Source organism: Neolamprologus multifasciatus, chromosome 9, assembly GCF_963576455.1.
Source record: "Neolamprologus multifasciatus chromosome 9, fNeoMul1.2, whole genome shotgun sequence".
Taxonomy (NCBI): domain Eukaryota; kingdom Metazoa; phylum Chordata; class Actinopteri; order Cichliformes; family Cichlidae; genus Neolamprologus; species Neolamprologus multifasciatus.
In genome coordinates, this window is record NC_140447.1 from 11,841,730 (window position 1) to 11,868,224 (window position 26,495).

The following is a 26,495-nucleotide window of genomic DNA, read 5'->3' on the forward strand; positions in this document are numbered from 1 at the left end:
CTGAGTGTTGAGAAATTCATCTCATCTTGGTTCAACTGGAACTGCTCATGGAGAAACACAGAAAACAGTGAGATACCCACAGAAACGTATTTTTACTACTTGCACTTTGTGTCTATTGTGATTAAACTGAGCTGCATTTGACAAAACAGTAATTTTTTATAGTAAAACCAAGAACAAAACACAAATACCATTTAAGCATTTCATGAAGACAGCATTAATTGGTTTAATGACTCACATTTTTTTCTGACAGCTCCAGCGGGTGGCTTGGAAGCAGTTCATTCTTAACACTGGTAAATCTGTTTAATAAAAGTAGAAGAAAAAAACAGTATTACAAAAAGCACATTGTTCTTTATTTGGAGGCTAATACAAAATGTGTTTTTGAGGTTAGCATACAACTTAGTTTTATTTTTAACAGTTTCTTACCCACTACGGAGGGAGTCCTGCACTCCGTAAGCTCCCTGTGGAGAGAACCCAGCCACAGGTACACTGTCCTTAAGCTGAGAGCGAAGTCCTCTGGAATTCTGTAGTCCACATCAAAGACATACATAAACCATTTACATTTGATAACACTTAGCTAATGGCTATCTAATGTAGCTAATAGCAACAAATACTGGAAGTTGTATTTATCTAAGGGACCTTGTGGCTAACCTAAGCGCTAGCTGGAATTAGCTCGAGTGACTAATCAAATTCACAGCTACTCAGTTTGGGCACGGTTAAAGACAAACAACTTCACCACCGAGACTTCAAATGATCACACAGATTATTAAAGCAGAGAGAGTACGCAACAACAAGGTTTAAGATATTTAAAAATATGGTATAGGGATTAAAAACGCTATCATACCATTCTCACTTTGTTTGTTCCCCTTTGCTTTCGATACACTGCTGTATCCGGTAGCGTCTCGTGTTGATGACGACACATCCGCTGATAGCTTATGTACAGAATCACGTCTTTCCAGTTAAACAGACAATGGTGTGCTGTAGAGTATGTAAAGTATACGAAATCAATTTGTTATCACGTAATTGAAGATATAAACATGAACTCTATGCCAACTTGTGTGGGGGAATGATTATGATCCTGATAAATACATATGCGTCCTCCATGCTGACGTGAGGGGGTATAGCTCAGTGGTAGAGCATTTGACTGCAGATCAAGAGGTCCCGGTTCAAATCCGGGTGCCCCCTATTTTTCAGTTTTGCATTAGTCGCAACGTGAAATGAAAATCTGAATAATGGCTCAGAGCTACTCTTCGGTTGCAGTAGAAGTGCTAACATGCTAACACAATTTAATGAGCAGACTTGTTCCAAACAGTCAGACTGAACTTACAAGAGGAAAATAAAAACACATACTTCACAGTAACTGCACTTGTAGAGTCTCTTTCTGGTGTGGATCTGTTGGTGTTGTCTCAGGTGACGAGGTGCTTTAAAAGTGTTCTCACACAGGTCACATGATAAGGTCTCTCCTCAGTGTGGGTAAACATGTGGCGTTGTAACTGTGCGTCTGTTGTAAAGTATTTGCCACACTGATCACACCAGTACACATCTTTGGTACGGTCTCTCTCCAGTGTGGATGAGCTGATGTTGTTTTAGTTTAGACTTCCAGGTAAAATCCTTCCCACACTCGTCACAAGGTGTTTTTTCTCTCTCTCTTTCTTCTGTGAGGTTGGTCGGCCTCCTGAGAGCGCTGACTTCTCGGTCCATGTTGGTCCTGCAGTGACAGAGATACAAACAGAGGCAGTGAGTGAAATGCATTCATGAACAAACTGACGCTTCAAACTCCCTTCCATTAACACCAGTTTTAAACCTGAAGGTGGAGTGTGGAACCAAACACCTTAAAGGTCTCTTATCCCCACCTACTGGTAGTAGTAACACATTACATCCAACCTGGTGTTAGAGATAACTAATTGGACTGTTCAAACACTCTAAAATCATGCCCATCCCTCCTGCTGTGCACAAATATTAATGCTAACACACTCAGAATAGTAATAAATGTTACCAGGTCTGTACTTTTTTATATTTCCTGTTGCTGTTTTTCTATTTTCTATTTCTATAATTGTCTAATTTCTTCAATAATAATAAATCAAATGTGACAATTACTAGCTTGGTTCAGTGAAGGATGATGTCAGAGTCTGACTGTAACCTGAGGGTTTTTTTTTTACTTTTAATCCCTACCTAAAAAAAATAACATTTTTGATTCAAAGACTGCAGTAAAATCCTCTGCAGGTTAGTGCAGGACAAGCAGGCAAGTTTACTGTACTGTGATGGATTTAAAGTAATGAACAGTGTGTGACAGGTGCACGGAAACTGTGGTGCTCATGTCAGAGTTAGGTTACATCAAGTGTAGCAGAGATGCACTTAAACTTAAGCTCATGATGCTGACATTCATTCACTGAGCTCCACCCACATACCAACAGTATAGTGTCTAATATAAAGACAGTGTACTGTCAGTGTAGAGAATGGAAATCAGCCAGGACAACTCATGAAACATCTGCTGATATCTGGTTGAATTCACAGAGAGCAGCAGGTCAGCTGATCACAGCCTGTACATTAAGAAAATCTACTGGAGCTCTCAATAGAAATGATTGTGAGCTGTGATTCTTTTCCCCACACTGAGCCACTACAGCTGATTTTAGGGTTGAGTCCAGATGAATCCCACTTTAACATCTTCCCTGCCCATTTTCCTCTTTAGAGGCAAAGTCATGTAGGCATTATATACATTACTTTTACATTACATTAATATAGCACAAGGTTCCATTAGTTTAGCATAAAATATATCAGTACTTCAGCTTTTAATGGAGTATTTCTTAACACTAGTATCTGTCACCTTCTTTGTCAAACTCATTGTTTTCTCTGCAGTGGCTGAGCTGAGTCCAAGTAGCTGAAATTTCCTCTGCTGCTCCGTCAGACTCTTCTCCTCCTGCTGATCAGCTGGGACACAAAACAGATCTTTGTTAGGCTCCAAACTGCACTGAAGAGTCAAAGTGTCTCATATGTTCATCTGAGAGCACAAACAACAATTTTAGCCTCCCTGGGTGGGCAACTTGTTTAAAACAGACCCAAAAGGTTTGAGCACCGATACCAAATTCAGCAGTATGGCACACCAGTACCAGGAGAGCAATTCCTCTTTAAAAAGGCCCTGGCAAAGAACGAAAACAGAACAATCGATGGAGCTGCATAAACGAGTACAGTGTTTCCCAACCACTGTGCTGCGGCATATATACGTGTGCCGTGAGAACTGATCAGGTGTGCCGTGGAAGATTATCCTATCTGAGAGGGTTTAGAAAGCCATGATCTGAGTAACTCTCATCACTCAGTCACACTCCGATTCTCTACTTGTATCAAGTCCATTGCACTACTTTCAAGCATTCTGTTCTCTAATGTGTGCCTTCCTCCTCTTTGTATGTACTCCTCTTATATAGGGATGGGTATCAAAACCGGTTCTTGTTGAGAACCGGTTCCCGTGTTTCAATTCCTTGGAATTGTTTGCCATTTTTGCAAACGATTCCCTTATCGATTCCAGTCGCCCCGAATGACGTCACCACGTCGCGGAGCGTCATTTACCTGGCAGGAAACACGGCGCCTAAGCGGCTCAAACGCTCAAAAGTTTGGTTTTGCTTTACGAGAATGGATGACAACAGGGCAACTTGCAATACTTGCAAAGTAGATATTTCATTTAAGGGAGGAACACTACAAATATACAAAAGCATTTGCTCACAAAACACACGATGACCTTAAATGAATGTCGTGTTTTTAATTCCGCTCCGGACTCGTGAATCTCAACCCAGCAGCAGCGGTAACGTTTGCACGTCCTCTTCCCGTTAATGCGGCAGGTAAATAATCAACTAACAGTACATATTATGTTAGCGCGATCTGCCTTATTACAAAACCTGCCATTACTGTGCATTTAGGTGACCATGATGAGAGAGACAGACAGAGTCTGGCTCAGATGCTGGCAGTTCTCACTGCAGTCTACCGTTAGCGTCTCCTTTCAGGCCAGGATAGACGAATGTCAACGAGCAGTGACTAAGTTTGTGGTCCAAAGGTTTGCACCCATTTGCCACAGCAGATGATTTTCGGTAAGTGAATGTGTTTAATTGTAGGCAGGGACATTACTGGATATTCTTGTGTAATTGCTACAGAATAATTGATGTTATACTTTGTTATTGCCTACAGAAGAATATTTATTTTATTATTTTACATTTACAATTTTTTTTTCCTGGGGACCCTGTGACACCCCATTGAAGAGCCGTAGGCTGTGGATCTCTTAAGATCTCACTGTTGGGTTTGTAAGGCCATGTTACTCCTAAATTTCTATCTTGTTCAAAGAGAAGATATAAAACAAAGTTCTAAGCTATTAGACCTTAGTGTTCTCCTTTTTTAAAAAAGAATCGATAAGAGAATCGATAAAGAATCGAATCGTTAAACAGAATCGAAAATGGAATCGGAATCGTGAAAATCTTATCAATACCCATCCCTACTCTTATATGTTATTTATTCTTACTGTCTTACTATTTATATTGTTTTCCATGCACAGTTGGTGTGGAGCACCCACAATTTAGTTGAATATGTACAAAGACAATAAAAGACTATTTTATTCTATTCTATATATCTTTGTTCCTCCATTTCAGCTTTAAAAAAATCTGCAGTACATTTAAATGCGATAAGAACACAGATCCCCTCTTAGGGTTTGAGGCTGTATAAGTTTTGAAAATGCATCTCTGGTATCTCTGGCCTATCATTATTATTTTGCTAACAGTTAATCGGACTCATTTACTGAATACTGATCAGAATTGATCAAATCATCTTTGAAATGATTCTAATAACAGGCGTCTCAGAGTGAGGCCGGTTTTTACAATCACATGCCCTGTGGGACAACACAACTTTGCGCTGACAAAGGCAGCTGTGTTTTAGCCTGGAATACATTTATTTTTATATTTCCCATAAATGGATTTCATTATAGCACTTTTACCGCCAACATGTTGGGATTTTTTGTAGTCGGAAGTGACCTTATATGGATGAAGGGTGGCGCTAGCTAGCTAGCTTGGATAGCACGCTGCATTCAAAAACTGTGCAGGTGCCACAAAGTGACACAGAGATGCTAACTAGCGCTTAGTAACAGGACTAATAAACAACAGAAACTCTGACTACACTTAGCTAATTTAAACGCTTTCTTCTAATAATAACACTGTTGTCTTCTCAGTGTTTCATTAGTATTTGTTGATATCTTCTTGTAAATTAGTTTATAAGCAGGTTGACTTGATGTAGAGGCTTTTTCTTTCAACAGGTCACAAATAACTGACAACAGAGACCGAGGAGAGCAACAGAAAACTTCACTCAGGAGCTAAATTCAAGATTGACTGAACTCAAATCAAAGTTACCTTAGTGCTTCACTTTAGATGAGGAAGAAAAATAAACTAAAACACAAACGCAATGAAGCGGGAACTCTGCGGCTTCTTCTTCTTTTGGGTTTTTCTTTGGCGGTTAGAGCTTTAACGTGCATTACCGCCACCTGCTGGACTAGATGGTTCTTAAACTAAAACTAGAGATTTAAAAGTATTTTAGTAAACAATAAAAAAAAAAGTCAAAATGTTTCCGTGTGTAATATTCATGAACATAAACATCAGATGGCTTCAGCTTACCCTTACCCCCATTTATTTATTGTTTTGCTTTCTGCACGCCGCCACAGTAAATAAGTATGTGTTGTTTTGCCTGATTTAATAAAGGTTACACGGACTCACTTCTCTATCAGCAGATCCAAGTGTGACATTAGCCATAATTTCCCAGGAGGGTACTTGGGTTTGGAGTCACAGCAGTTTTCAGACTAATTAACTGGCTTGAGTACAGCCTGATAATTACAGGCATTCAAACTGTTTGCTGATGAACTTTGGAAGTAAAACTATAGACAGCTTAGAAGGTTTTTTCATAGGAAAAGTATAGATAGCTACTTGGTCCCACTCAGTAACGTTAGATCTTTTACTGGTTGATTGATGAACCTCATAATAACTTGTGTTGCTTTGCAGATAAACTCGGCCTGATTGGTGCAAAAAAGTCATTCATTTGCACCATGAAGCCATGAAATCTCTGAATAACAAACAAACTGGAGCGTGAATGTTTCATAGAATTTGTCAAACAAAACATTGTTTTGTTTTTGTCTGTGGATCGAAGCGCACACTTGTGAGTCCTCAAAAGTTACTTATCAATCACTGATCACTTTTCTAAAATGTTAGTTTATGATAAGATAAAATAAGATAAGATAACCTTTATTAGTCCCACACGTGGGAAATTTAGAAAAACACTGGAATAAGATAAGAATAAGATATTGTACGCAACTGTACACAATAGAATAGAATAAAATAAAATACTATATACAGTAGAATAAATAGAATACAAATGCTATATACAATTGAGTATCATTTGTAAGACTTTTGAGACAGATTTCTCTCCACATAAATGGCCAGTGTTCCCTGAATGCCTCACATACAGCTCCTTTTTTTTGTTTGATTCCATCAGAATTATTTTCTAAAGGCCTAGAAAGATGCCCAACGGATTTACTTTACCAAGTGGATCATTATGGCCTTGCCATATTGGTCCATTTGATTGACCTTTATTATTATTATGTATTTATTTTATTTATTTTCAGCTGTTACAGATGGGACAGACATGACTGGGGGACATTAAAGGAGAAAGAAAGAAACATAGAAAGAAAGAGAGGGAGAGAAAGAAAACAGAGGGAAGAGGGACAGTGAGAAAGGGCACTTAAAAACAATCACCTGGATCACCTGTTGAGAAAAGAAAAAACAGAAGAGACATTGGAATTACGCAGAGAGCAATTAACTGGAAAGACTGTAGATTTTGACCAGTTTATTGAAGTTTATCAATGTAATCACCCAAGAGAGATTGGCTTGTGAGTTTTGGAGAAAAAGCAACACATCGTCTGCATAAAGACTGATCTTATCTTCTACAATCTTGCATTTTATGCCCCTAATTACTGTAATTGCTGCTGCTAGTGGTTCAATAAAAATTACAAACAGTGAAGGGGAGAGTGGGCATTCCTGCCTGGTGCCCCTCAAGAGACAAAAGCTGGAGGATGTTTGGTCATTTGTTCTGACACAAGCTGTTGGGGAATTATATAATATTTTTAACCAGTTTATGAAAGAGTTTCTAAAACCAAATTTGGTTGCAAGTAAAACTTTCCAGTTCACTCTGTCAAAGTTCACTCACTTCTGCTGGAAAGCCGTCTGGACCTGGAGCCTCATTATTGGGCATTCTTATCAGGGCTTCCTGGAGTTCACCTGGTGTCAGCGGCAAATCCAGTGCCATTCTTGACTGTCTAGTAATTTTGGAAGAGTTATGTTGTCCAAAAACAGATCAATATCATTTTTAAGTGGGCTTATTTGTGGTGAGTATAAAGTTTCATAGAAATCTCTAAAGATGTTGTTTATTCTTTCAGGGTCATGTCATATATTATGTTCCCAGATAAATCTTCAACAGCACATATAGCTGTTTTTTCTTTATTTTTAACTGGTTAGCTTAGAATCGACCAGATGTGTTACTGTATTCAAAATTTCGCAAGCAAAGTCTTAGTATTTTTTAAATGGCTCTACAAGAAATAAAAAACACGAGATGCACAGGCTGCAGTTTTAGATGAATAGTTGTTTAGAACTTTATTATTTACAAAAGTTTTGCATAATTTTTTTTTTAAATTTATAATTTATATTTGCATTTCAAGTTATGAAAATAATTTACTAAACTTGTTAGTACTTTTTACAGTGAAAAGAAAATATAACTACTACTAGGATTTTATGTGTTTGTGTGATTTCAGACCAGTTGTCTTAATACAGTTTGTCAATGAATAAATAACTGTAAATTCGGATATGTGAGGTTGTGCTGAAAAAAAATGATGCCGAGAAAGACGAGGTGAAAAAAAAACTAAACAAAAACAATCAAAAGTAGCCAAAAATGGCCAATTATATTTTGGACCTCAAAATATTAACCCAACAAATCATGAAAAATTAGGTTTAAATTATTGTTTGTGACAGTACATATTTATTTATTATAAAGGCTATATAGCACATAAAATACAAATTCACACATTTTATGTAACAGAAATGTTTAATTATGTGGGCTATAGAAAATAATTAAGTTATAGACCATATTTATATGAAACATATACTTATGCATTAACCATATGTAACACCTGCATATGTGTTTAAAACAAGGCTTTGATTTTGCCACCCCATTTGATTTCCATGCCACCCTAGGAACATTTCTCTAGATCCGCCCCTGGACCTGTCCTGGACCAGCAACACCAAATCAGTGACAAAAAGAGCTCAGCAGCAACTGAAGAAGGTGCACATCCAAACCCATCTTTAACACCTTCTACAGAGGTACCATGCAGAGCATCCTAACCAACTGCATCACAGTCTGGTATGGAAACTGCCACGCGTCCAACCGCAGAGCCCTGCAGAGGATAGTGTGGACTGCACAGCGTGTTATTGGCAGCTCTCTACCCAGTCTACAGGTTATTTACACCTCACTGGGAAAGCCACTAGCATCATGGCTGACATGCACCACCCTTCCCACCAACTGTTTACCACCCTTCCATCAAGAAGACGACTCTGCGTCATCAGGAGCAGGTCAGCAAGATTGTGCAATAGCATTTTCCCCCAAAGCAGTTTGACTCCTGAACACCATGGTTCCCTCCTCCACACTGAACTCTCTTCTCCACACACTTCTTGGACTACATAATTCTCTCCTCTAATTATTATTACTATTATGATGTGAACATTTTGTGCACTTAAATCTTACTGTGTTAATGACCCCTGCATCAGCACCATGTTTGGAATAGCAGTGGAGAAGACATAGACTCAGTGCTGCAGACGTCTGAAAAAGAAAGCTTCTAGAAGAGTAAAGACTAGCTAGAAGAATGAAGATTTACAGAGTACATGTGAAAATTCATCACAGAGCTCTATGCACTTGATGAACTGACCGTGAGCAAGTTTGCTAGTCTGGAGCATTCAGATCCACCCCAAAGACTGTTCAGTGCTCACAGAAACTGCACAATACCCAAGAGCTGCATCTGAGCCTCTGCAGGCCTTAAACAGCATGTTAAATGTAAACATTCATGACAGTTTAATTAGAAAAAGACAAAACATGTATGGTTGGTTTCGAAGGGCTGCCAGGAGAAAGCTTTTTGTCTCTAAGAAGAACACAACAACTCAGTTGAGGTTTGCAAATTTGCCCTTGAAGGCTTCTGGAGCAACATATTTTTAAAAGATGAGACCAAAGTGGAGGTTTGGCCATAATGCACAGCAGTAACTTTAGCAAAAATCAAACACAGCACAAACACCTCAAATCCACTGTCAAGAAACACGCCGTTTCCTGTCAGCCTGTGACCTACTCAAGTCTGGGCCTCTCATAAAACAATCTAATCAGCAAATAAGCATTAAGAATATATATTTATTTTTTAACATATGCTGGTTCAATTGTGGTGATTTGAGCTTGTTCTGCAGACACAAGCAATAAGCACCTTGCAGTCGACGAACTCCTCTGTATGCCAAAGTTTTCTAGAGTCAAATGTGAGGCCGTCTGTCCGACAGCTAAAGCTTCTCCTAAATTAGGCCATGCAACAGGATAATGAGCCCAAACACAGCAGCAAATCTACTGCATGGAAGTCCAGACCACAACCTGACAGAAATGCTGTGTATAAAGAAATGCTTGCAAATGTCAATGAACTGAAGTTATTGCTGCTAACTGCTGGTTCTGTAAACGACTCAATCATAGAATGATTACGGTATTGAAAAAAAACAAATGTCTGAATCCTAAATTGTGGATATCCTATGGTTGTGATCTAAACTGTAACACTAAATGTGATTAAAACACTAAAAATCTGGACTCCTGGGCTCAACGACTGCAAGGATCACCAGCCCGAGGAAAACACAAAATACACATGACCCCGTAACAAAGACAATTAATTCTTGAATGAAGACATTGATCTGACTTTTTAAAATTTTGCCAGTTGTGTTTATTATTAAATTATTGAGGAAATAGAAAGGGGGGGGGGGTGTAAAGAAGAAGGTAAAGGAAAGGGATAGAAAGGAGGAAAGAGATAGAGGAGAGAAAACCCCAACAATCCCCTCTGAGCAAGCACTAGGTGCAACAGTGGATAGGAAAAACTCCCTTTAAAGGAAGAAACCTATGACAGAACCAGGCTCTAGAGGGGGCAGTCAACTGTCGGGACTGGTTGGGGGGTGAGGGTGAAAAGAGAGAGAGGGGGGAGGGAGATGGGACAGGTGATAGGAGTTAAAGGGAGACAGGGGAGGGAGAGGTGTCAGGAGGGAAAGGGAGAGAAAGGGAGAGGAGAGGTGAAAGTTAAGATGGAACAGAGGTGGAGGGAGACGAGGTGACATCAGCAGTAGAAAAAGTAGAAAAAGTAGAAAAAGCAGGAGTGTCCCTCCTCCAGAAGAAGCGGAAGCGTTTCTTCTTCTTTTCCATGAGCTTTTCCACGAGCACTTTTTTCTCTAGGATGAGGGTTCTCAACTGATCGATTGTTTCTGTATTCTCCTGCTCAAGTCTCTTGCATGTTTTCTCCACTTCTTCTAATTTGGCTTGTTTGCCTTCTTTCTGCTTTATTTCCTGTTGTTCTTGGTCTTGAAGCAGCTCTTGATATTTGTGCAGTGTTTCATCAAGCTTTACCTGCAGCGCTCCGTATTGTTCCTGCACACCTTGGAGTTGGCACTGCATGTCTCTCTGGTTAATGTCCAGTTTTTCCTTCTCTTCAAGGATTTCTTTATTCTTTTGCAGAGCTTCATCAAGCATTACTTGCAAGCCTTCGTTGTGTTTCTCGATGTTCTGAAGCTTGCAATCCAGATGTTTCTGTTTCATGTCTTGCTGTTCTTTCTCTTGAAGGAAATCTTTATTTCTTTGCAGTGCTTTATCAAGCTTTATTTTCAGCGCTGTGTATTTTTCCTCCACGTCTTCAAGCTTGCAGTCCGTTTGTTTCTGTTTAATTTCTTGTTGCTTTTGTTCTCGAAGTAACTCCTTATTTTTGTTCAGTGTTTTATCAAGCTTTACCTGAAGTGCTTTGTATTTTTCCTCCATGCCTTGGAGTTTGCACTGCTTCATGTCCTGTTGTTGTTTTTCATGGAGGAGTTCTTTGTTTTTTTGCAGAGCTTCATTAAGCTTGATTTGCAAGCCTTTGTTGTGTTTCTCCATGTCCTGAAGCTTGAAATCCATTTCCTTCTGTTTTATCTCCTGTAGCCTTTTTTCTTGAAGAAACTCTTCCTTTGTGTGCGGTCTTTCATCAAGCTTTACCTGCAGCGCTCTGTTTTTCTCCTCCATGTCTTGGAGTTGGCACTGCATGTCTCTCTGGTTTATTTTCAGGTGTTCGTTCTCTTCAAGGATTTCTTTATTGTTTTTTCTTTGAGACATGTTTGAATCTGTAAACTGTCACTCTCAAAAGTATTGAAATTTTTAAAAAGATTTCTCTGGCGAACGTTTGAATGCTGCGAACATAAATGCTGCGAATAACGGACTAAAAGTGATTGTGTCTCACTCCTGTTTGAGGGTTTTTTAAGATCAAAGGATCAAAGGACAAAGTGGTCAGAAGATTCTAAACGTGTCATAGTTGCCATGGCGGCAGTGTAGTTTACTTTTTGCATTTGAAAATAAACATTGGGCTGATTTTAACACCATTACAAGAAGTGTTGTTAATCATTCTTTTTAAATCATAATCAGGTTACCACAAATTGTTTTTTAATTTAGTATAACTCAAAATGTTTGTCAGTGGGTCAACAATTCAAAAAACACCTTCAGGAACATCAAGTTATTCTTAGTACTGCATACTTGCAATGAATAAGTTCTCCTAACAGTCATCTTAAGTAAACTTTACTCAATTTTTTGGAGGTAAAGAGTTTGCATAGTTTTTTGAGTTCTGGGAACTAATTAGATTTTACAGTGCAGTAGTTTGAACATTTATAATAACATTTCTGCAAACTGGAACAAACCTGTCTCCTTTTCTAGAACTGTTGGTAACACTTTTGAGATGAACATGAATCTTCCATCGTGAAAGATAGAGAGTGACAAATGTTACTTTTCTTGTTTTGTTTATATCTAAAGTTTAAAAACAAAAAAGAAACTTTTGAAATTACCTGGACTGCCTCAGCCCAGGTGATGTAACATTAGCAAACAGAGGGTTTGATGTTGCAGAATCTTTGGAGCTGTACCATGCTGAATTGAAGAGCCCAGCTTTCACCAAAGGAAGAACTAACTGGCCCCTAGATTGCCCATTTAAATCTCTTAATGCCACCTGCCCTCTCCTACATTCACTGTGGGCTCACCTTGTAGAAAAGAGTTAAGTGTGGAAGAAATGGCAAAAATGTGGAACTGAAAAGCTGAGAGAGAAAAAGAAATGATAAATAAATCAGTGTGTCAAATGACCTGACATGTTAGCTGGTGGAGTCCCCGCTGCATTATATATATATCATCTCTTTTTTATAATAAATAATCAAAAACTTTATTTATCCTCCCTGTATGAACATTCTTGGAGTCCTTGAAGTGCTGTGATGTGATTATAATGGTCCAGCTGGTGTGCAGCCATCATATTAGAGTTCTCTTTCTTCTTCTGGTTTAATAAACTTGTTCTGTGATGGTGTCACATTTACAGTGGTTGCAACAACTGCACCTAAAAGGACCCTGAAAAACTGGTGCACAGCCTACAGAGTCTAATAAGTGTCACCACTGTAACCACTGCACAAATGCAATACACTTACTTTACTTAACAGCAACAATAATAATAACAATAATATTTTAAATAATAATATAATATAACTAGTACTACTACTAATGATGCCAATAACATCAAATTTATAATAATAATTATGTAAAAAATACCAGTAATAATAACAATAATAATAATAAAACTGCTATTTATTTATTTCTGCAGTGTTAAACTCACCTTATCTGCGCCACCAGGAAGCTTTCTTTGCTTCGTTCCTCTGAGTCTCAGCTGGAGGTGAGACTGGTGCAGCAGAGGTGGCTGGAGTCCCAGGGACCACATGTTGATCCATGAGACCCTTTCGTGCACTCACACTGGAAACACAACGATAACAGAGAAGATCAGTCTGCTGTAATGCACTCAAACTGCACTCAGTGCCTCAAGAAAGTCATCTGAACCGACTGCATGAAGCTGTTGACTCCACAGAGGGAAGAAATCTACAACTTACACAGTAAAAACTGATTCAGCTCAAATATTCAGACAAATATTTACTTTCCAACCAGAAAACTGTGCATGCATGTTTATGTGTGTATTTATAAATGTACAACATCAACATAATTTTCATCACAGAGCAAAGATCTTACTTTTTTAGAGGTGCCTTCTCCTCTCCAACACCCACAGTAACCTCCTTTATTATAGGATTCAAATAAATCAAAGAGCATTTGATTAAATAAGAACTGTGCTGCACAAAAACAGCAACTTTTAAAAAATATATCAAAAAACATGACATATCAGGCTGCCCTTTCTCCTTCTTAGAGTCCAGCGAAACATGTTTGCACTGGTTGCTGTTTGAGAAAATAATCTGTATAACTTGTAAAGTTTTTACAAGACACTTCTTCTTCTCTCTGCAATCTCCAACTCCGGTTTGCAAAAGTCTGAATGTGTGTGAACTTACAGTCCTCTAAATGTGACACCTACAGAACGTGTTTGAGTTAGCAGGTAAGGCTAAAACAGCTAAATCAAACATAAACATGGTTACCATAGTAATAATAATAAACTTTATAATGTGTTGCTAACATTTTGGTTGTTGTGATGATTCAAATTTGTTCAGTAAACCTCATCAAAATGAACACGTGTCGACAGAAGCATATATCTGGATCTCACATCTTCTTATTAAATGTAGCTATTGTCAAATAAACTGAAATCTGGGACTTACCCACACTAATATTTCATATATTATTTCAAATCACCAATTTAATTAATGGGTTTGTTTAAAACACAATGCACATGTGAAAATAACAGTAGCCAGCTGCTGCCACAAGATGGCAGCAAACTAAAGGTTCACAGAGAGATTTCTTTACTTTGGGACATTTAATCAATGTGTATTATTACACTTGATTAAACAAACATAAAACTGGAAGAGTGGAGGACAAAAGAAGATGTTTCAGACCTACCCCCCCCCCCCCCCCTCCAATATCTACACCAGCTGAATAGCATGTGAAAGTCACATCTTTAAGAAACAGACAAAAGTCCAGCAAAGTCCCCACACAGGACCTGAGAGATGCATCTGAACCTTCAGTTCACTCCAAGATCACACATGTGCAGGAGAACTGAGTGCTGCTGTCAGATTTAAAAGTGCTTTAAACATGATGATACTGTCTTTGTTAAACAGCCGAACAGGTTTATAAAGTATCATTACCTAAAAATAGTGAAATTAATATCTCTAAATCTACTAAATGTAGCATTTTAAATTTGGACAGTTTACAGGAGCTGATTAAACAATCGAGACAGATGTGTAGTAAAACATTTATTTAGTGTTTCAAGTTCAAAACAAACAGAGCAGAGATACAGAGAAAGTCTTTTGGTGAAAAAAAGGAGATACTGAACGCTGAGTTTCAGTTTGGCGATTGAGGCTGCGTTGAGTGTTCAGACTGAGCAGAAATGCTCTGTGCGTCTCCATTTACATCCTTTAGATCCAATCTTGACTCGTTTACCCACTGATATAATAAACCAGTACTTTTTGTTTGTATGTAATATAATCTAAAGCACCCACAGTAACATTTTCCACCACAGGACTGCACTCTAAGGTCAGCATGGCGATGCAGTGGTTAGTTCTGTTGCCTCACAGCAAGAAGGTCGTGCATGTGAATCTGTTGTTTGCATGTTGGGTTCTCTGAGGATGCTCCGGCTCCCTCTCACTGTCCAACAACTTGCTTTTTTAGGTTAATTGTTGATTCTTTTGGGAACTACAATAATCTATTGGGAATGTGATCATGAGTGGTGAACTGTCAAGTGTGTACCCTGAGTTTTACCTCGTGACAGCTGGGATACTCTTCAACCCCCTCTCCAGCAACCCTTAAGTGCTTAAGAGGAAGGAAGAAGGAAAGGAAGGAAGGATAACTACACTTTATGATCTCAGCTGTGATTATTAAAGGTTTGTGCTTTCTACACATTCCCTGTAATGGAAAGAGTAGAGGGGTGTGGTGCTTCTTCACGGCCAGAAGGAGGCACTGTGGAACCATCAAACAAAAGACCCCAGTGCTGATAAGTCAACATGCTGTCCTTTACCACCAGGTATGAGGACACAAGGTAGGTGTGAAACTCATCTGATCCATCCTCAGTCGCCCCAAATGAGAGTAAATGTGTTACTTTCCTTCAAGTCCTGTCGTATTATTTTGTATGCACAAAAGTTTTAGAACAGAAATATCTTTCCCACCACCACAGCAATGACAGGGTTGGGAAGTGGATCCATCTGTGTCGTTCTGCTTCTAAACAAAGACACAAAGACAGTGTAAGTCAGGGAATTCCTTTAACATAAACTTTCATTTTGAATAAAGCATAAAGTTAGAACTGGACCAGGGGACCCTGAATCCTCCCTTAGTTGTGCTGCAATAAGATTCTTCTCATGTCACTTTTCTGACTATGTGTTTATACGCCACTCTGCATCTTATTATTAGTTATTATTATTCTCTTGCTCTCTGGCACAGCAGCCCCTTACCTGAGCCTGGTTCTGCTGGAGGTTTCTTCTTTTTAAAAGGGAGTTCTTCATGGCCACTGTGGGGTATGTGTTATTGTAGGGTCTTTAGCTTACAGTCAAAAGCACCCCTAGGCAACTGTTGCTGTGATTTGTAATTTTATTTATATAAATAAAATAGAATTGAGCTGAAAATTGTAATGAAAAGCAAAAAAATTTCAAACAATAAAAACTAAACTAAAATACATAAACTCACAATAGAAAGTAAGTGAAACTAGACAAAATTAAAAACAAATGAAAAAATGGAAAAAATGAAAAAGCAAAACTAGAGTAACTCTGCAGTTACCCCACCCACTGTCGTAGAAGCTGACTAGTGTGAGTGGGCATCAAGGGGCAATGGAGGAGGCTGACTGTAGATGAGCAGCCTGAAGTTTAGAGTGTCGTGGAGACTTAGCAAAACAAAAACACCGTCCCACTTTTAACCCCTGACTTTGACACACGTCGTCTCTTTTTATGCAACAACGTCTGGTGATTAATATACGAAACAAGACTGCCTTTCATGTGTTTCTGTTAAACTGTTTGAATTCTGTTTGAATTACGTTGTCGCTTGCAATTAGGCTGGAAGTCCCATATCACTCTCATGTTAAAATCCTTACACTGGCGTCTGGTTGGGTACAGATATCAGTTTAAAATTCTCACTTTTATGTTCATATTTTTACAAGATGAGACCACCACCTATATCGCGGAGCTTTTTCAACCTTCATACTCTCTAAACCGGATCCTCAGAGCCAGTGATAGTGGTCTTCTGACTATTCCACGGACCCGTTTGAAAACAAAGGGGGATCGCGCTTTTCAAACCCTAGCTCCAACACTGGAACAGTTTACCTCCCCCACTACACACCATCGACTCTGTGGCTTCATTTAAAAAACAGCTTGAAGCACATCTGTTTAGACAGGCATTTGGGTAATGTTCGTGTGTAATATGTTGTTTTGTTTGATACGCTTTTATATTCCCTTGAGAAGCACTTTTTAATAGCTTCATGTCTTAAAAAGCGCTATATAAAAAAAAAAGGATTAACTTACTTACTCTGGCTGCCAGTAAGCGCCAAGGCAAACTTTCATCCCAATCAGCCTTCAGTTCGGTGCAACAAGCAGCAATGATTTAAATGCTGATGGGAGCGTTCTAATGAATCCTTACTTTGACGATGACACACCAATGATTTATGTTTAAAATGAAGTTGTTGGAGAGCCTGTGCAAATAATCTAGAGCCTTGATCCTTCTGAATTACTTTGGGAATCCCGAACACAGAAATGAATTGGCTAAAAGCTTAAACTATTCCCTTAGTAGAGCTTTGGGATCAGGATCACATCCAGGTTGTTGTGCTGGTAACTACATAGCAGGGGCTGTTCAGACTTCCTGGGCTGAGAGACAGATTTAGGTGAGTATACTATGTTGACATTTAAACCTGATATTAGTCCCTGTTGCACTGGCATGTGAGATTGTAAAAATGAGAACGTGCCTGTTTTCTTTGACTTGTTGGTCTTTGTGGATGATCCTCAGTTTGAGTTTCTTAGGCTCAAATCCCATTTAGTGTTTAAGATTTTGAATCAAAGGCCAGCTGCAAAAATACTCCTGTTCACAACTTTCAGTCACCAGCTGACGCTGAGCCTCTTTAGTAAACCCAACAGCTTTTTAATGTCAAAAGAAGGCTTTTAGCTGCTGCAGACATGAGTAGATCTGACCCTAGAGGTTCTTTCTTTCATATGCCAACCTTTGTAATGATATTTTTCACAGGCGTTTATCGATTTATCAATGACCTTTTCTCATCAACATCAGGGAAGAAGTCTAGGAATAGGAGATAGGAGGTACTTTATGAACACCCACATTCTCCCAAACTACTCTTCACCAGACTGTTGTTGTCTAAATCTGAATTGGAAATGATTATTCAAGCTTTTATTTCAGCTTGCTTAGATTATTGTAACAGCCGTTTTCTTTGAGCCAAAAGAATCTTAACTGTCTCCAGTCAGTCCAAAATGCTGCTGCAAGGCTCTTAACAAAGGCATGAAAAAGAGAGCACATTACATAGGTTTTCTTCTCATTACACTGGCTTCCAGTACATTTTAGAATTCATTTCAAACTCTTAGTGCTGACTTTTAAAGCTCTGAGTCGTGATGCTCCTGCCTACATCTCTGATCTGTTAGAACCCCACCCTCCCTCTCACAGCCTGAGATCATCTAATCAAAGGCTGTTGGTGGTCCCACAAACACCTTTTAGGATCAAAGGAGTCAGATCTTTTAGAGCGGTGGCCCCCAGGTTGTGGAATACTTTGACTCCATCTTTAGGTTTTTTAAAAAGCAGCTGAAGACTCATTTATTTAGACTAGCTTCTAAATGGATTTGTGCTGTATGATGATGATGTATGTTTTATGTACATCTGTGTGATATTATTGTGAACCACTTTCACCTCTCCTGTCCCGTCTTTCTTATCTTTCTCCATTTCCATGTGATGTTAGCTCCCTGTCTTCTCTCCCTGTGAAAAACAGCAGCTGAACCTTTAGCTAGCAAAAACAAAAACACCGTCCCACTTTTAACCCCTGAGTTTTAAACACGTCGTCTCTTTTTATGCGACAACCTCTGGTGATTAATATAAGAAACAAGACTGCCTTTCATGTGTTTCTGTTTAGGCTCAAATCTATTTAACGGTTGGAGGTTTTCTCAGTGTTCATCAGTCACTCACCTGTGTGTATGTGGCACTGTGGCTTAGTTGGTTAAAGTGCCTGTCTAGTAAGTATTAAACTAGAAAACAGGCGATCCTGGGTTCAACTCCCAGCAGTGCCTAAAGGATAGTAGTTTTGTCTGTTCTCAGTCATCCAGGGCCTGTTAGTCTAAGGAGCTTTGAAAGATGAGTGTCCGGATCCCTTTAAGGGACACATCCCACTGGTGTATAAATACCTGGGACTCTCCACCATTTCATTTTAGCAAGGGTCTCAAACTCACAGCTTACCTCACTCCTACTTGGGGCCCGTATATTGACCTGAAGAAATATAATGCAGTTTCGCCATTGAAGTTACTTTTGTTGTTATGGAGGATTTGTTTGTTGTTGAGTGCAATGTTAAAATAAGTTCTTTAAAAAGCACAAAATGATTTAATATGAAGGCAATATGAGCAGAGAGCACAAACTTGTTGAGGGATTGGCTGTTAGTTCAGTGCGAGAGTTATTTGTAAAGAAAACTATTTTCATTAGCAGTCAAAACTAACGTGTAAACTTAGAGACCATTTTGACGTTTGACCAGAGTGCTCTCTCGGCTGCAGCGTAATATTAAAATCCACTTCAAAAGACGCTCATCACATGTTTATAGTTTATTTAAAAACTTCAATGACACTGGCCAGAAAGACAGTACCAAGTTGTTTGTTTGGTAGTTCAGTGAAAGGCTTCAGTTAATTAAGTGTGTGAAAATAATTAATTCAGCTTTGCAGTTTTGTCTTGTTATTCAATATTTGAAAATAAAAAACAAACACAACACTAGATTTTTGGAAATATTTGTGGATGTTTTCTACTTGGCCAAGGCCAATGAGGTCATTCATATCAGATCTCTTAGCTGCCCCTAAACGAGTTACTATGGGAACATGTGTGATTTGCAGCTGTAGAGAACATCTCACTGATTGCTGGATCAAATAGAGGCTAAACAAGATTTTGGTCCTGTAGACAACATCTGGGCTCATCCGGGATTTGAACCCAGGACCTCTCGCACCCTAAGCGAGAATCATACCCCTAGACCAACGAGCCACACAAAAAATGCACCAAGTCTTTTTCCGAAAGTTACATATCAGAGCAAATGAAGCGGCATGGATGAAGGATTGTCTTGAAAGCTACCAGTCAAAAGTTTGGACACACATTGTCAGGTTTTTTCTATATTGTAGGTACAAACTGAAGACGTCAAATAAATGAAGCAAGAAATATGGAATCATGTACCATCAAAAAGAATGATAAATAACTAAATATGTTTAATATTTTAGATTCCTGGAAGTAGCCATGCTTTGCTTATTTCACAGTGCCACAAACCCTTAGCCTTCTCTCAATGAGCATCATGATATATGAAATGGTTTTCACTTCACAGATGTGCCTTTTTAGAGTTCATTTGTAGGATTTCTCTTTAGCACATTTTCACATGAACGTCATACATCACCCAGAAAAACATCAATCACAAACCTATACTCTGCCAAATATCCTTGGGCAAGATACTAACCCCATGTTGCTCTCCGATGCATCCATCGGAGTGTGAATGTGTATGAATGCTAGATACTTAGCACTTGAGCTTAGAAGTGCTTGTGTGAATGGGTGTGATTGGGTGAATGAATTAGCTGTATAAAGCGCTTTGAGTGCTCGGACAGAGTAGAAAAGCGCTATATAAGAACCAGTCCATTACTCAGAGTGGGTAGAGTGAGGCTTTGTTACACCTTCTCTCTGAACACATCACCAGGTAATTTTATCAGCGCAAGCTCATCTAAAAATGTCAATAACTGATCAAATGAACCAGGACAATGAGGAGAGTCATGAAGTTTATTAGAAATAACCAAATGAAATCATACAAAAGCAGCCTGTGTGAGTGACTTTTTTCAAGATCACTACACACACACACACATTTCCTGCTCAAAAGTACTCCACAACTAAAGCTCTCCACCAACTACTAACTTTGGTTATGGAGTTAATAAACAAATGTATTCAAACATAATAATAATATGGATCTGTGTGCACAACTCTGTTCACAACAATCCCAATTTGTACTCCACCATCATGTGTGGCTCACCCATCACTTCACTGTGGGCTGGATCTACAAAGGAAAAAGACAAAAGCACAGTATAAGCCATGGTTTCACGTCAACACACATATCACTGAAGGTGTAAAAGGGAAGGACAAGGTTCCCACCGTTGAGGATGTCTTCAAATCCAATGGACTCATCGCTGTTTCGCAGCGTATCGAGAGCCAAATTTGAGCTCTGTAGGAATGGGAGACGCTGGATCTGGAGGGAAGAAACCGTTGGTGTCAGGACTGAGAAGGAAAAAAGAAAAACAAAACACGAGAACACCTGAAAAAGGACTGCAGCTACCTGTCGGGCCGCCCTGTACTCCATTTGCAGTTTTAGAGGAGCGTGAAGACCCTGGATGTTTCTGAGTGTTGAGAAATTCATCTTATCCTGGTTCAACTGGAACTGCTCATGGAGAAACACAGAAAACAGTGAGATACCCACAGAAACGTATTTTTACTACTTGCACTTTGTGTCTATTGTGATTAAACTGAGCTGCATTTGACAAAACAGTAATTTTTTATAGTAAAACCAAGAACAAAACACAAATACCATTTAAGCATTTCATGAAGACAGCATTAATTGGTTTAATGACTCACATTTTTTTCTGACAGCTCCAGCGGGTGGCTTGGAATCAGTTCATTCTTAACACTGGTAAATCTGTTTAATAAAAGTAGAAGAGAAAAAACAGTATTACAAAAAGCACATTGTTCTTTATTTGGAGGCTAATACAAAATGTGGTTTTTGAGGTTAGCATACAACTTAGTTTTATTTTTAACAGTTTCTTACCCACTACGGCGGGAGTCCTGCACTCCGTAAGCTCCCTGTGGAGAGAACCCAGCCACAGGTACACTGTCCTTAAGCTGAGAGCGAAGTCCTCTGGAATTCTGTAGTCCACATCAAAGACATACATAAACCATTTACATTTGATAACACTTAGCTAATGGCTATCTAATGTAGCTAATAGCAACAAATACTGGAAGTTGTATTTATCTAAGGGACCTTGTGGCTAACCTAAGCACTAGCTGGAATTAGCTCGAGTGACTAATCAAATTCACAGCTACTCAGTTTGGGCACGGTTTAAAGACAAACAACTTCACCACCGAGACTTCAAATGATCACATAGATTATTAAAGCAGAGAGAGTACGCAACAACAAGGTTTAAGATATTTAAAAATATGGTATAGGGATTAAAAACGCTATCATACCATTCTCACTTTGTTTGTTCCCCTTTCCTTTCGATACACTGCTGTATCCGGTAGCGTCTCGTGTTGATGACGACACATCCGCTGATAGCTTATGTACAGAATCACGTCTTTCCAGTTAAACAGACAATGGTGTGCTGTAGAGTATGTAAAGTATACGAAATCAATTTGTTATCACGTAATTGAAGATATAAACATGAACTCTATGCCAACTTCGTGTGGGGGAATGATTATGATCCTGATAAATACATATGCGTCCTCCATGCTTGACGTGAGGGGGTATATCTCAGTGGTAGAGCATTTGACTGCAGATCAAGAGGTCTGCGGTTCAAATCCGGGTGCCCCCTATTTTTCAGTTTTGCATTAGTCGCAACGTGAAATGAAAATCTGAATAATGGCTCAGAGCTACTCTTCGGTGCAGTAGAAGTGCTAACATGCTAACACAATTTAATGAGCAGACTTGTTCCAAACAGTCAGACTGAACTTACAAGAGGAAAATAAAAACACATACTTCACAGTAACTGCACTTGTAGAGTCTCTTTCTGGTGTGGATCTGTTGGTGTTGTCTCAGGTGACGAGGTGCTTTAAAAGTGTTCTCACACAGGTCACATTGATAAGGTCTCTCCTCAGTGTGGGTAAACATGTGGCGTTGTAACTGTGCGTCTGTTGTAAAGTATTTGCCACACTGATCACACCAGTACACATCTTTGGTACGGTCTCTCTCCAGTGTGGATGAGCTGATGTTGTTTTAGTTTAGACTTCCAGGTAAAATCCTTACCACACTCGTCACAGGTGTTTTTTCTCTCTCTCTTTCTTCTGTGAGGTTTGTCGGCCTCCTGAGAGCGCTGACTTCTCGGTCCATGTTGGTCCTGCAGTGACAGAGATACAAACAGAGGCAGTGAGTGAAATGCATTCATTGAACAAACTGAAGCTTCAAACTCCCTCCATTAACACTAGTTTTAAACCTGAAGGTGGAGTGTGGAACCAAACACCTTAAAGGTCTCTTATCCCCACCTACTGGTAGTAGTAACACATTACATCCAACCTGGTGTTAGAGATAACTAATGACTGTTCAAACACTCTAAAATCATGCCCATCCCTCCTGCTTGTGCACAAATATTAATGCTAACACACTCAGAATAGTAATAAATGTTTACCAGGTCTGTACTTTTTTATATTTCCTGTTGCTGTTTTCTATTTTCTATTTCTATAATTGTCTAATTTCTTCAATAATAATAAATCAAATGTGACAATTACTAGCTTGGTTCAGTGAAGGATGATGTCAGAGTCTGACTGTAACCTGAGGGGTTTTTTTTACTTTTAATCCCTACCTAAAAAAAATAACATTTTTGATTCAAAGACTGCAGTAAAATCCTCTGCAGGTTAGTACAGGACAAGCAGGCAAGTTTACTGTACTGTGATGGATTTAAAGTAATGAACAGTGTGTGACTGGTGCACGGAAACTGTGGTGCTCATGTCAGAGTTAGGTTACATCAAGTGTAGCAGAGATGCACTTAAACTTAAGCTCATGATGCTGACATTCATTCACTGAGCTCCACCCACATACCAACAGTATAGTGTCTAATATAAAGACAGTGTACTGTCAGTGTAGAGAATGGAAATCAGCCAGGACAACTCATGAAACATCTGCTAACATCTGGTTGAATTCACAGAGAGCAGCAGGTCAGCTGATCACAGCCTGTACATTATGAAAATCTACTGGAGCTCTCAATAGAAATGATTGTGAGCTGTGATTCTTTTCCCCACACTGAGCCACTACAGCTGATTTTAGGGTTGAGTCCTGCTGAATCCCACTTTAACATCTTCCCTGCCCATTTTCCTCTTTAGAGGCAAAGTCATGTAGGCATTATATACATTACTTTTACATTACATTAATATAGCACAAGGTTCCATTAGTTTAGCATAAAACATATATCAGTACTTCAGCTTTTAATGGAGTATTTCTTAACACTAGTATCTGTCACCTTCTTTGTCAAACTCATTGTTTTCTCTGCAGTGGCTGAGCTGAGTCCAAGTAGCTGAAATTTCCCCTGCTGCTCCATCAGACTCTTCTCCTCCTGCTGATCAGCTGGGACACAAAACAGAACTTTGTTAGGCTCCACACTGCACTGAAGAGTCAAAGTGTCTCATATGTTCATCTGAGAGCACAAACAACAATTTTAGCCTCCCTGGGTGGGCAACAGACACAAAAGGTTTGAGCACCGATACCAAATTCAGCAGTATGGCACACCAGTACCAGGAGAGCAATTCCTCTTTAAAAAGGCCCTGGCAAAGAACGAAAACAGAACAATCGATGGAGCTGCATAAACGAGTACAGTGTTTCCCAACCACTATGCTGCGACATATATACGTGTGCCGTGAGAAATGATCAGGTGTGCCGTGGAAGATTATCCTATCTGAGTGGGTTTAGAAAGCCATGATCTGAGTAACTCTCATCACTCAGTCACACTCCGATTCTCTACTTGTATCAAGTCCATTGCACTACTTTCAAGCATCCTGTTCTCTAATGTGTGCCTTCCTCCTCTTTGTATATACTCCTCTTATATGTTATTTATTCTTACTGTCTTACTATTTATATTGTTTTCCATGCACAGTTGGTGTGGAGCACCCACAATTTAGTTGAATATGTACAAAGACAATAAAAGACTATTTTATTCTATTCTATATATCTTTGTTCCTCCATTTCAGTTTTGTTTGGAGCTTTAAAAAAATCTGCAGTACATTTAAATGCGATAAGAACACAGATCCCCTCTTAGGGTTTGAGGCTGTATAAGTTTTGAAAATGCATCTCTGGTATCTCTGGCCTATTATTATTATTTTGCTAACAGTTAATCGGACTCATTTACTGAATACTGATCAGAATTAATCAAATCATCTTTGAAATGATTCTAATAACAGGTGTCTCAGAGTGAGGCCGGTTTTTACAATCACATGCCCTGTGGGACAACACAACTTTGCGCTAACAAAGGCAGCTGTGTTTTAGCCTGGAATACATTTATTTTTATATTTCTCATAAATGGATTTCATTATAGCACTTTTACCGCCAACATGTTGGGATTTTTTGTAGTCGGAAGTGACCTTATATGGATGAAGGGTGGCGCTAGCTAGCTAGCTTGGATAGCACGCTGCATTCAAAAACTGTGCAGGTGCCACAAAGTGACACAGAGATGCTAACTAGCGCTTAGTAACAGACTAATAAAACAACAGAAACTCTGATTACACTTAGCTAATTTAAAAGCTTTCTTCTAATAATAACACTGTTGTCTTCTCAGTATTTCATTAGTATTTGTTGATATCTTCTTGTAAATTAGTTTATAGCAGGTTGACTTGATGTAGAGGCTTTTTCTTTCAACAGGTTCACAAATAACCGACAACAGAGACCGAGGAGAGCAACAGAAAACTTCACTCAGGAGCTAAATTCAAGATTGACTGAACTCAAATCAAAGTTACCTTAGTGCTTCACTTTAGATGAGGAAGAAAAATAAACTAAAACACAAACGCAATGAAGCGGGAACTCTGCAGCTTCTTCTTCTTCTGGGGTTTTACTTTGGCGGTTAGAGCTTTAAGGTGCATTACCGCCACCTGCTGGACTAGATGTTTCTTAAACTAAAACTAGAGATTTAAAAGTATTTTAGTAAACAATAAAAAAAAAAAGTCAAAATGTTTCCGTGTGTAATATTCATGAACATAAACATCAGATGGCTTCAGCTTACCCTTACCCCCATTTATTTATTGTTTTGCTTTCTGCAGGCCGCCACAGTAAATAAGTATGTGTTGTTTTGCCTGATTTAATAAAGGTTACACGGACTCACTTCTCTATCAGCAGATCCAAGTGTGACATTAGCCATAATTTCCCAGGAGGGTACTTGGGTTTGGAGTCACAGCAGTTTTCAGACTAATTAACTGGCTTGAGTACAGCCTGATAATTACAGGCATTCGAACTGTTTGTTGATGAACTCTGAAAGTAAAACTATAGACAGCTTTAGAACAAGGTTATTATCGTTAACGAAAACTAACGAAATAACGAAAACTAGAAGTGAAAAAACATTTTCGTTAACGGAAATAAAAATAAAAACAAAAAAAGGAAAACTAACTAAAACTGGAATGAGTGTTCACAAAACTAACTAAAATTAACTGAATTTATAGCAAAAATGTGTTTAGTTTTCGTTGATGTGTGCGTGTCATACAATAGTCAAGGGTGAAAATGAAGTTTAGTTTCCAGATTTTTTTCTTGCTGTGTCTCATTATGCCAGCAGGTGGCAAGTACGTTAGTCGAGTCGTCTGTGTTGCTACTCCGTCCACGCGCAGAATCATGTCAGGAAAAGTCAGGAGAAAGCACCAGAGTCCAATTTGGGATTACTTTGAATATGACTGTGTTTTGGATAAAGCAAGTGTCTTGTAGTGGAAAGAGACAAATTATGAGGGACATTTCTAAAGGGAAAAAAATCCCACAAACCTTAAAGTGCACTTGAAAAGCTCACACAAGAAGGCTAACCTAGCTTACCTTGAGAAGGTAAGGGAGCACACTCAACCCTCATCCCCAGAAAACAGAAGCTAACCCCAGGCAAGGCAGTGTGACACATCCCGAGACAACAGGACGGGGATATCTACATAACTGTGTGAGTCAATTACCTTCAAAAAGTTTATCAATTCACTTGAACCACTATTACGAACACCCGGTGCTGCGAGAGTTAATAGTCTCATTGGGGCCAAGATATACGTTTTATAGTTGCCTGGTATCAATGGTTGTTCATCTGCCTTTATTTATTTATTTAAAG

At 38.9% G+C, this 26,495-nt stretch overlaps 2 protein-coding genes and 4 non-coding genes across 9 annotated transcripts in view; 3 read left to right on the plus strand and 3 right to left on the minus strand.

Moving 5' to 3' along the window:
• Positions 1-13,505, minus strand: part of LOC146511101 (uncharacterized) — a 20,023-nt gene extending 6,518 nt beyond the window's left edge. Inside the window, exons 1-2 of one of the 3 annotated variants that reach the window (XM_085172979.1) lie at positions 5,376-5,657; positions 2,822-2,925 (exon numbers count right to left, since the gene is read on the minus strand). In XM_085172979.1, coding sequence (XP_085029105.1) covers positions 2,822-2,839 — 18 coding nt within the window. In that variant the 5' untranslated portion in view covers positions 2,840-2,925; positions 5,376-5,657. Of the gene's footprint in view, positions 1-2,821; positions 2,926-5,375; positions 5,658-12,952 lie in introns of those variants that run through there. The other 2 variants (XM_085172978.1, XM_085172977.1) reach the window with 2 other exon arrangements.
• Positions 1,112-1,182, plus strand: trnac-gca (transfer RNA cysteine (anticodon GCA)). The gene has a single exon. It is a non-coding gene; the product is annotated as a tRNA-Cys (tRNA).
• Positions 13,506-18,435: 4,930 nt separating the features above from the next.
• On the plus strand, positions 18,436-18,524 carry trnat-agu (transfer RNA threonine (anticodon AGU)). Its single transcript is given in 2 exon segments — positions 18,436-18,473; positions 18,489-18,524. It is a non-coding gene; the product is annotated as a tRNA-Thr (tRNA).
• An 877-nt stretch (positions 18,525-19,401) lies between these two features.
• On the minus strand, positions 19,402-19,473 carry trnap-agg (transfer RNA proline (anticodon AGG)). Its single transcript has one exon. It is a non-coding gene; the product is annotated as a tRNA-Pro (tRNA).
• Positions 19,474-20,233: 760 nt separating this feature from the next.
• LOC146511105 (proteasome maturation protein-like) lies at positions 20,234-22,554 on the minus strand. Of its 2 annotated transcripts, XM_085173018.1 has the most exons (8): positions 22,475-22,554; positions 22,208-22,359; positions 21,700-21,833; positions 21,281-21,378; positions 21,091-21,151; positions 20,795-20,896; positions 20,614-20,707; positions 20,234-20,518 (listed from the first exon to the last, which is right to left on the minus strand). In XM_085173018.1, exons 3-8 carry the CDS (start codon positions 21,775-21,777, stop codon positions 20,451-20,453), a joined length of 501 nt encoding a protein of 166 aa, XP_085029144.1. In that variant the 5' UTR covers positions 21,778-21,833; positions 22,208-22,359; positions 22,475-22,554; the 3' UTR covers positions 20,234-20,450. The 2 variants fall into 2 exon arrangements, with proteins under 2 accessions (XP_085029144.1, XP_085029142.1); XM_085173016.1 differs by lacking the exon at positions 22,475-22,554 and having other exon boundaries at positions 22,208-22,468.
• Positions 21,972-22,043, plus strand: trnac-gca (transfer RNA cysteine (anticodon GCA)). Its single transcript has one exon. It is a non-coding gene; the product is annotated as a tRNA-Cys (tRNA).
• Positions 22,555-26,495: the final 3,941 nt, after the last annotated feature.

What these genes read in the sequence shown, in the direction of transcription:
- LOC146511105 (XM_085173018.1), bottom strand. Translation starts at nt 21,777, where the DNA reads ATGTGTCGTCATCAACACGAGACGCTACCGGATACAGCAGTGTATCGA. An exon ending in TGGAGCTGTCAGAAAAAAAT is followed by an intron (nt 20,897 to 21,090) that starts GTGAGTCATTAA and finishes CTCCATGAGCAG; the next exon opens with TTCCAGTTGAACCAGGATAA. An exon ending in AGTACAGGGCGGCCCGACAG is followed by an intron (nt 20,708 to 20,794) that starts GTAGCTGCAGTC and finishes TCTTCCCTCCAG; the next exon opens with ATCCAGCGTCTCCCATTCCT.